The sequence below is a fragment of the Schistocerca piceifrons genome, chromosome 7 (assembly GCF_021461385.2).
Source record: "Schistocerca piceifrons isolate TAMUIC-IGC-003096 chromosome 7, iqSchPice1.1, whole genome shotgun sequence".
In the NCBI taxonomy this organism is placed as follows: Eukaryota; Metazoa; Arthropoda; class Insecta; order Orthoptera; family Acrididae; genus Schistocerca; species Schistocerca piceifrons.
This window is the reverse complement of record NC_060144.1, coordinates 28,558,282-28,569,063: the sequence shown is the minus strand read 5'-3', so window position 1 is coordinate 28,569,063 and position 10,782 is coordinate 28,558,282. Positions and strand designations below refer to the sequence as shown.

Genomic DNA, 10,782 nt, shown 5'->3' with positions numbered 1-10,782 from the left:
CGGACCACAACGCGTGCTCTATTATAACTAGTAATTTGGTAGCACGGGTACCTTTTTGCTTCGAGACAAGGAAATACAAGCTTAATGTAAACTGCTACTGTAAAGATGAGGCTAATATGTCGGTATGTGGTGTCATGCTTTTATCAAATTAGTAAAACGTAATTTCGAATCACCGTAGCATAACCTGAATATTCCAGAATAATTTTTTGTTAAGTGCTGTCTGTTACTACGCATTTAGTTCGTTGACAGTTGACCGCAATTCGCCTCGTCATTTTCATTGCCAACATAATAAGTACGGAGTGACGTTAGACGTTAGGGTAATCTTGTAGTCCGCGTTAGGAAAATCTGTGTATCAATGTTGGTATGAGATACTGACGTCATTGCAGAGTAGAGACGAAAGCGTCACGTGAGTACAGTTCGACCAATGGGAGACGTCGTGCTCGCCTATACAAGGAGGAACAGCAGCTCAGCAGCCATTACACTGCAAGAGCAGTTCGCTGTGATCGTTTGATAGTGTTATTGGGAGAGCAGTTCCTTATCGGAAGGCAGTCTTATAATACTGTCAGGTAAGCTAAGGATGCGTAGGAAATTCTGTTGCAAGTGGTGCATTATTTGAATGTGTTAAAATTTATATTTTAAGGCGTTTAGGAGTATATGTTGGTCTGTTTTTCAACGCTTTACTCTTCGAATGTCACATGCGCCATCTTGGCATAATAGTTACGGAACTCATATCTTTTTCCAGAAACATGCAGATCTTCGTTAAAACGTTGACTGGGAAAACAATCACATTGGAGGTTGAAGCCTCTGATACTATTGAAAATGTGAAAGCCAAAATTCAAGACAAAGAAGGGATTCCTCCTGACCAGCAGAGACTGATTTTCGCTGGGAAACAACTGGAAGATGGCAGAACATTGTCAGACTACAACATCCAGAAAGGTAAGTTTCGTGTTGGTGTTTTTCCTTTAGTACCGTTTTGCGTAATCTGCAGCGTACGCGTTACTTTTCCGACTTTTAGGCGGATCGGTATTTGTCATTTCAACTATTGGGCTGGGTGTGTTCTAAACCAGTTTACTCGTATATTGCTTGAATTTTAAGATAATTAGTTGTGGTTGTATGGGTGTGGCGGGAATATATTAATTTTCGCAATAAATTCTTACTGTACTTAATGTGTCGGTATTAATGCTTTTTGGCGAGGTGGGGGGGGGGGGGGGGGGGGCGAGAGGGAGAGAGACGAGAAAGACTTGTATTTGCTCCGCTTGACTTACGTACTTCATGCGTGGAAATGACTGGACAGTCTTAAAAAAAGTGGCATAGCTTCTCTAGATTTACGTTGCAAGTTTCATTTTTTATTACGAAAAATGACGCCGACGTAGATATTGGGCAACTGTGCAGGCAAATCTGGGTGAAACGATGTCCGAAAAGTAGAAAGCTTAAATTACCTGTACGTGCTTTTAATGTTAGGCGATGTTGTCCAAAGTATGTATTGTGCGGTCAGTGAAGAATACTGAAGCAATTCATATTGCGCGTTGCTTAGTCATGTAAAGCGCTGTATTGTTGGAACGCTGTGAAGTATCTTTATGTCGGTAATCTCAGAAACTTTAATCTGGGTAAAATTCTACTTAACAGAGAGCAGCGGCGTAGCGTGCTGATAACTGGCAACGAACGGCCATGAACGAAAATAATTGGTGGTCTTGCTCAATGGTTGACGGAACTTCTTGTACCTTTATTCACCCTTCAAATTATTCTCGGAAAGTGAAAATTTCATAATAGTTTGCTTTTATATAAACGTTATACCTGGCACCCCACTGTCGTTGCCAACTGCACTTCACGCTGCTGCTGTGGAAAGTAAAATTTGACCTCAATTTTTGAAAGTTATAAGCATCCATGTAATGTTACCTGTACTGTTTTGTAAAGTTTCCGGATGTGTTCTACAATGTGATACAGAAGACATTGCAATTGACAACCAGTGCAGTAACTTCTGAAATTTACACATTTAATGTGGGTCGCATATGACAGTAATCTTTTGCACAGGTTTGTGTAATGGTAATTGAAGCTATAGCTAAAGACACTGGTGCCAGTTTGAGAGATCATACACAGAACATATGTGATGATTTCTGAATATTGCTTTGGTTGGTCCAAAGATACTGTGAATGTTAATAATTTGCAGTTCTTGGTGTACTCACCAATGTAATCATCCCTTCCACACTGGCCTTCAGTTAAAAGTTGCGCATTGGAAACCCCTTTGCATTTTTCAGCATGATGCGAACTGGTTAGTTTGTTACAATCATATTTTCTACTTTCACATTGGATGGCTTTGCCAAGTTGCTACCGAATTGTCAATTGTAACATATCTTATGAGCTCATGCCGCACTAAAGATCAGTCTTAACACCACAACCAAGATTTCAGTGTCCAATAGCAACTAAGCCCAGTTTTGTCTGACATTAGTCAGTATAGAGCTTTCCAGGACTTCAACTTTTATTTACAGTGGAAATCAGCCTAAGTTGGATGTTCAACAGAATACTGTTAAACTGTTTTTATGTGCTTTACTAACAGAGTAGGGTAGCAGTATGTTTTCCCATTGTCAGCACTCGTATCTTGGTGTTATCTTCAGTTGAAAATGTTCATGTTAGTTGAGTTGTCAACAAATGGGAACCACATAAATTGATGGGTGACAACATTGGTTTGTAGTGTTAACAATTTGGCTCAGCTGGCAGTTAGTTTGGAAATTGAACATTGTTTTGTCTGTTAAAGGTTATAAGGAGGGCAGAGGAATTGGGCGGCTTTCTTTCATATGAGCTTCTGGAGAATATAAATGAACTAGGCCTAAGTCATATCTGGGGATTTTGGTTGGAGGAAAAATTTTAATTCTGATTGAAACTTTTCAGCTTGTTGCATATGTTGCAAAGCTAAGATTACCACATATTACCACTGGCTTTGTAATACGCAGTTCATTCACTGTAAACTGGTTTAATTTCTGGTTGCCTTTAATGAATGTTGCCCAATGCAAATGCACTTCCAGGGTCATTGCAAAATTTGAAAGAAATAGTGTATATCGTAGGACTTCCTTTCAAGGAGCAAATGAAATAATTTAGAACACTGGTTCTCTTGAGTGGTGCCGTTGTTAGACAGCATTTGCAAAAAAATGATTTAGAGGTGTTAATATGTAAGTACAGCCAACTGAGTACTTCATATGGTTAAAATGTAATTTTGGTATAGTAATCCTTCAAACATTAATACCAATGCACATTTTACAGCATAGTGGGCAGTAAATTACAATCTTACCATTGTAATTTACTCACAGATTGTGACTAGGAAAGCCTACTAAAGAATTTCTTATGTGTGGCACATAGGAAATAGGGTATCTGTAGCTTCTCTTCACTGCACACCATTATGGCAGTTTCTTTGTAGATGTTGTTACTATGTTGCCATTGTATAGAGGGCTTTCCTTTGTGTTGAATTTTGGAGTTGACAGGAGTAAAATTCCTCGGAGCACCTGAACATATGTTGGACTCATTTTATTTGGGTCATCTGATCATGAAAGTTCCTTCTGGTTATTCCAAAACATTCAATTAAATTCTTTCGAGCTCTCATATGTTCAATGCTCTTTGTGTTCAAGCTTGCATTGTAGCCTTCTTATAAAAGGAGTGCTTTATTTTTTTTTTCCCCTGCTAATCTTTAAAAGGGGACTGTGCATCTCAACCTTGCAATAATTGATTCTACCTTAATGTAATATCAATCCCCTCAGTGATACATTGTTGTAAAAACGTGTTCATGAATGGTTGGTATGGAAGGTGTGAGATTTCTAAACCTCTGTCGTCAGTTAACTTCTTTCAAATTGATTTTTCCAATTCAACAATCTAAATGTTTAGACATTCTCTACGTAAGAGAATAAATGTTGGAAGCAATACCAGCCTCAAACAAAATAGTGCTTGTGGCAAAAGATAATCTTCAAAATTTTTGTGGAAGCTCTTTAAAGCTTGTTATCTAGAATACAATCTGTCTAGATTGTTAGCAGTATAGCAGTCTTGTGTGGTCATTATGATGGAGAGGGTGCGCTGTATGGACACTTCACGTCAAATTTGAAACGAGATTACAAAATTTTCTCATGCACAGAAAAGTGTTATCAGTAATTGTTACTATCTACTATTCAGAGGGCTGAACACATGCAGAAATGAATATTTAAAATGTTAGATTTTAAGTGTAACTTTCCACCATGCCCTCCAATCACAAAATTGGTTGCATATTGACCAGACTGGTCAGGATATGCATACGATCAGTGTTTAAAATTACATACTAATGAGCAAGGGTGACAGGAATAATTCGGAATATCTTAAGTTAATACTTCGTGTCACCAGTGTTTGTAGATAGCTCGAAGCATTGCCAGCCACACATGGAAAATGAGCCATTTGGCTTGATTTCATTTTTACAATTTTTTTTTTTTTTTTCCTTGTCCATTACAAATATTTACTCCAATTTCTGATATTTCGCATTGTGCGCTAGTTTTGTGTGTAATGGAAACACAGTACCCTACAACCTGAAAACCTTACTATTTGCAATTGCCACCATTTTTGAGAAACAGCCCTTTGCAAAGATTAGCAACATACTTTAAACTGCTTTTGTGACAAGCTCAGTTATTTTGGCAGTTGGTAGACTGCTTCGTAAAACATAGCAATCAGGAATGCTAGGTTGAGTGCCCCTGTATGGTGTACAGACACAGTGCTGTGTCAATAGACCATAAGAAAATATTTAAGTGTTTAGTCTTTCGTGGTGGCATGTCTACATAAAACTACTATTTGAGATTCTAGTATCTAGAACTTTCTGTAGGGGCCCAAGTGATGCATGTGTGGAAAGTTGAATTAGGCAGCTCCTTGTAAGATTGAATATTGTAACACCCAAATCCTCCAAAAATAAGCTAAAATATACCTACTCAATAAGCAGGGAAGTCATTTGGTGCTTCCCTTGGAGGCAAATTAATAATATAAGTGTAGACCAGACGTGGCTTGAATTAAAAGAAATATCAGCAGCAATTGAGAGATTAATACCAAAGGCTTCATTTTATTGGCAGGACACTTCGAAAATGTAACGGATATACTAGAGTGCCTACACTACACTTATCTGTCCCCTTTTAGAATACTGCTACACAGTGTGGGATCCTTAGCAAATAGGGCTAACGGAGTAAATTGAAAAAGTTCAAAGAAGGCCAGCACGTTTTATACTGTCGTGAAATACAGGAGAATGGGTCACTTCCTCCGAATGCAAAAATATTTTGTTTTGTTACCACAGTAAATTAAGAGAAATCTGAGCTCATGCAGACAGATGTACGTTCTTTCCGCATGCTATAAAGATATTGGAATAATAGAGAATTGTGAACGTCATTTGAACCCTCTGCCAGGCACTAGTAGGTGATTTGCAGTGTGCCCATGTAACTCAATTCAACTGGAACTTCTAACGGAAGGTGGAAAGGGCTGTTGTCAGTTGTTAGCTGCACTTCTTTGACTCAATAGTCAAGGTGTCCCATGGTTCACCTCTCGTCTGTTAAAATTATTTATTCAAATATCTGCCTCCTTTATAGTGGAATTCCAAATTTGCCACAGCTGAACATCCCCTAGGAAACTATTTTAAGTTGCTATAATTTGTCACTTAACACTCCGTTAAAGAATTTGGCAACTGAAAGTTCAGTCTGTACGAATGCTGCCATATTTACAGTTCACTCTACACACACAGGGCACATGAAGAGCCATGTTATCTTTAATGGACCATAACACAACTTGAATCTTACAGGCTGTCAAAAATTCTGGTCTGTCGGTCCCTGCAGCATACTCCCAAACATGCTGCCCTACTGTATAGCAGGAAGGCAGTCCGCTTTGCCCACCTTGGCATATTCACAAGATACCCTTCATGGGTGGTATCTTAAGCATTTGCAGTACCTCTTGCTGTAACTGTTCTTTGAACATGGGTCTTGAATGCTGCACTTAGTCTGAAATCTGTGAGTATTAATGTACTGTGGACCATGGGTGAGTGTTTCTTCTGTACACACGACAGCTTATCTGCCTTTTGCTAAACTAAACCATGCAGGAGGATTCTTGTAGGGAGATACGAACAGCACCTTGTTTATGGTGCTGGCTCTTTGCACCACCAGACCCTGCAGTCCTGATGCTGACCAGAGCTGCTACAGGCTGCTAAACTTCTTTCCAAGCATGCATCACTTTGGTCGTCTGGCAGGTTCAATGCTGTAGTTTTACAACGTAACACAATGCTAGGCCCTTTAGTTGGTAGTTTTAAGCTAATCATGACAATGATGCTGTTAAAAGCTAGAGTGCAGCTTGTTAAGCCAAAATTTTGGTCAAATGGTGTTGGTAAAAAGCATTGATGTTAGTGGTGTTATTAACCTATTATGACCATGCAGCTTTTTTAAGTACCCAGGTTACTTGCCAAAAGGAAATTTCATAAAGCAGTTCAAAAATTCGAGCAAATGTTGCATATGTAGATTGTAATGCCTGCAGCAAAATGTCCTTCACATGAACTGTGCTTTGCCGGTGGCATGTCAATCTTTGATTTACATTCCCCCAAACTGCTGTAAAGCAGTTAAATCCAACATTGTATGGCCACTGAGAAGTGTATAAGAAGAATGTTAAATATTCTAACTGAATTGGGATATAAAATGGTAAACTTAATTGCTTTGGTTGAATATTGCAAGTGATTGTGCTTTAAATTTCTTACAGAGTCAACCCTGCATCTTGTGCTGAGGTTGCGAGGAGGCATGCAGATCTTCGTGAAGACGCTGACTGGCAAGACTATTACACTTGAAGTGGAGGCATCAGACACAATTGAGAATGTAAAAGCCAAGATTCAGGATAAGGAGGGCATTCCACCAGACCAACAGAGGCTGATCTTCGCTGGAAAGCAGCTGGAGGATGGCCGAACATTGTCAGACTACAATATTCAAAAAGAGTCCACACTACATCTTGTCCTTAGGCTGAGGGGTGGCATGCAGATTTTCGTCAAAACGCTCACTGGCAAGACTATAACATTGGAGGTTGAAGCATCTGATACTATTGAAAATGTCAAGGCGAAAATTCAAGATAAGGAGGGCATTCCACCAGACCAACAGAGGCTGATCTTCGCTGGAAAGCAACTGGAAGATGGTCGCACACTGTCTGATTACAATATTCAGAAGGAATCCACTCTTCACTTAGTACTAAGACTGAGAGGTGGCATGCAGATCTTTGTTAAAACATTAACTGGCAAAACAATCACTTTGGAAGTAGAGGCATCTGATACAATCGAAAATGTAAAAGCAAAAATTCAGGATAAAGAAGGTATCCCACCTGATCAACAACGTTTGATTTTTGCTGGAAAACAACTCGAAGATGGGAGAACGCTTTCAGATTACAATATCCAGAAAGAATCCACATTGCATCTGGTACTGAGATTGAGAGGTGGTATGCAGATCTTTGTGAAGACTCTAACAGGGAAGACAATAACCTTGGAAGTTGAAGCCTCAGACACTATTGAGAATGTAAAGGCAAAGATTCAAGACAAAGAAGGAATCCCACCTGATCAGCAGAGACTGATATTTGCAGGAAAGCAATTGGAGGATGGTCGTACCTTGTCAGATTACAACATTCAGAAGGAATCCACTCTTCATCTTGTCCTCAGACTTAGAGGAGGGATGCAGATTTTTGTGAAGACTCTCACTGGAAAGACCATTACCCTGGAGGTAGAAGCCTCAGACACTATTGAGAATGTAAAGGCAAAGATACAGGACAAAGAAGGTATTCCACCAGACCAGCAGCGTCTGATCTTTGCTGGTAAACAGTTGGAAGATGGGCGAACCCTGTCTGACTACAACATTCAGAAGGAATCTACTCTGCATTTGGTGCTGAGGTTGCGTGGTGGTATGCAGATTTTTGTGAAGACCCTGACTGGTAAAACAATTACGTTGGAAGTGGAGGCATCGGACACAATTGAAAATGTGAAGGCAAAAATTCAAGACAAGGAGGGCATCCCACCAGACCAGCAGCGTCTGATCTTTGCTGGTAAGCAGCTGGAAGATGGGCGAACCCTGTCTGACTACAACATTCAGAAAGAATCTACTCTGCATCTGGTGCTTAGGTTGCGTGGTGGCATGCAGATTTTTGTTAAAACCCTGACGGGCAAAACCATAACATTGGAAGTGGAAGCATCGGACACAATTGAGAATGTGAAAGCAAAGATCCAGGATAAGGAAGGCATTCCACCAGATCAACAGAGATTGATCTTTGCAGGAAAGCAGCTTGAAGATGGTCGCACATTGTCTGATTACAACATTCAGAAAGAATCCACACTGCATCTTGTGCTGAGGCTACGAGGTGGTATGCAAATTTTTGTGAAGACTCTCACTGGTAAAACCATCACACTGGAAGTAGAGGCATCAGATACAATCGAAAATGTGAAGGCAAAGATTCAAGATAAAGAAGGTATTCCACCAGACCAGCAGAGACTGATTTTTGCTGGAAAACAACTTGAAGATGGCCGTACATTGTCTGATTACAACATCCAAAAAGAGTCTACACTTCATCTTGTTCTCAGGCTTAGGGGAGGAATGCAGATCTTTGTAAAAACACTGACAGGGAAGACAATCACTTTGGAGGTAGAAGCTTCTGACACCATTGAAAATGTTAAAGCAAAGATACAAGATAAAGAGGGCATCCCACCAGACCAACAGCGTTTGATATTTGCTGGCAAACAGCTGGAAGATGGAAGAACATTGTCAGACTACAATATCCAAAAGGAATCTACCCTACATCTAGTGCTGAGGCTCAGAGGAGGTATGCAGATCTTTGTGAAGACCTTGACAGGCAAGACTATAACTCTGGATGTTGAAGCTTCAGATACAATTGAGAATGTTAAGGCAAAGATTCAGGATAAGGAAGGAATACCACCTGACCAACAGAGGCTTATCTTTGCTGGGAAGCAACTTGAAGATGGTAGAACTCTTTCAGATTACAATATACAGAAAGAATCTACACTACATCTGGTGCTGAGGCTACGAGGAGGCATGCAAATTTTTGTGAAGACCCTGACCGGTAAAACAATTACGTTGGAAGTGGAGGCATCGGACACTATTGAAAACGTGAAGGCAAAGATTCAGGACAAAGAAGGTATTCCACCAGACCAGCAACGTCTGATTTTTGCTGGTAAGCAGTTGGAAGATGGGCGTACCCTGTCTGATTACAACATTCAGAAGGAATCGACTCTGCATTTGGTGCTGAGATTGCGTGGTGGCATGCAGATTTTTGTTAAAACCCTGACGGGCAAAACCATTACATTGGAAGTGGAAGCATCGGACACCATTGAGAATGTGAAAGCAAAGATCCAGGATAAGGAAGGCATTCCACCAGATCAACAGAGATTGATCTTTGCAGGAAAGCAGCTTGAAGATGGTCGCACATTGTCTGATTACAACATTCAGAAAGAATCCACACTGCATCTTGTGCTGAGGCTACGAGGTGGTATGCAAATTTTTGTCAAAACTCTGACTGGTAAAACTATTACATTGGAGGTAGAGGCATCAGATACAATTGAAAATGTGAAGGCAAAGATTCAAGACAAAGAAGGTATTCCACCAGATCAGCAACGTCTGATTTTTGCAGGCAAACAGCTGGAAGATGGAAGAACATTGTCAGACTACAATATCCAAAAGGAATCTACACTACATCTAGTGCTGAGGCTTCGAGGAGGTATGCAAATTTTTGTGAAGACCCTGACTGGTAAAACAATTACTTTGGAAGTGGAGGCATCAGATACAATTGAAAATGTGAAGGCAAAGATTCAAGATAAGGAAGGCATCCCTCCAGACCAGCAGCGTCTGATCTTTGCTGGTAAGCAGCTGGAAGATGGAAGAACCCTGTCTGACTACAACATTCAGAAGGAATCTACTCTGCATCTTGTGTTGAGGCTGCGTGGTGGTATGCAGATTTTTGTGAAGACTCTTACTGGCAAGACAATTACGCTGGAGGTGGAAGCTTCTGACACCATAGAGAATGTGAAAGCAAAGATCCAAGATAAGGAAGGCATCCCACCAGATCAGCAGCGACTTATCTTCGCAGGCAAACAATTGGAAGATGGACGCACACTTTCAGACTACAATATTCAAAAAGAATCCACCCTTCACTTGGTACTTCGTTTGAGAGGTGGATATTGATAGATGAAAAGTGGTCTCAAATTTAAAGTTGACTGCAAAAAAAATGTTTTATGCCAAAAGTATTAAATTTATTAAATTTTGAATTTTTTTACTGTAATGGTTGCTGAACTGAATTTCTAATAAACCTGTATTTAAATCGTTTGGTACATATTGTTTTCTTTAACCTGTTGCCACTTGTTGGTGTCAAAATTGTGTATAATCAGTGAGGATAAGTTTGTATTTGAAAACCTTTGTGACAAATTAAGAAATACATAAACCTACTTTCTACATGGTCTTGCGTTTGTTCTGATTCTAGTGTATTATTGAGAATTAGGCATGTGCACACCATCTTCAAATAAATGGCTTGTATGAAGTATTTTGAAAAATTTCTTGTTGAATTTAGCACAGGTTCAGATATCTAAGAGTGCAGTGTCCTTGACAAACGAGGAAAATCTTGAGTTGGCTGCAGCAAATACTCAACTGCAAAGTAAAAGGGATACCTTTGGTTTACTTAAGCTGAGAATGTTAATTTTGTTCCCCATACCATTTTTAAAATTACAGGATGTCAGAAGAAAATGCATGCAGATAAAATTAATGTAGGAAAGTTAACTTTGCT

The 10,782-nt window shown here is 39.8% G+C and overlaps 1 protein-coding gene across 1 annotated transcript; it reads left to right on the top strand.

The window, feature by feature from the left end:
* Positions 1–438: 438 nt before the first annotated feature.
* On the top strand, positions 439–10,333 carry LOC124804809 (polyubiquitin-A). The gene is made up of 3 exons (XM_047265148.1): positions 439–566; positions 743–936; positions 6,724–10,333. Exons 2-3 carry the CDS (start codon positions 747–749, stop codon positions 10,185–10,187), a joined length of 3,654 nt encoding a protein of 1,217 aa, XP_047121104.1. The 5' UTR covers positions 439–566; positions 743–746; the 3' UTR covers positions 10,188–10,333.
* The last annotated feature ends 449 nt before the right edge of the window (positions 10,334–10,782 follow it).

Coding starts and splice junctions, on each gene's coding strand:
- LOC124804809 (XM_047265148.1), top strand. CDS start 747: ATGCAGATCTTCGTTAAAACGTTGACTGGGAAAACAATCACATTGGAG. Junction 937..6,723: donor AGACTACAACATCCAGAAAG/GTAAGTTTCGTG, acceptor AATTTCTTACAG/AGTCAACCCTGCATCTTGTG.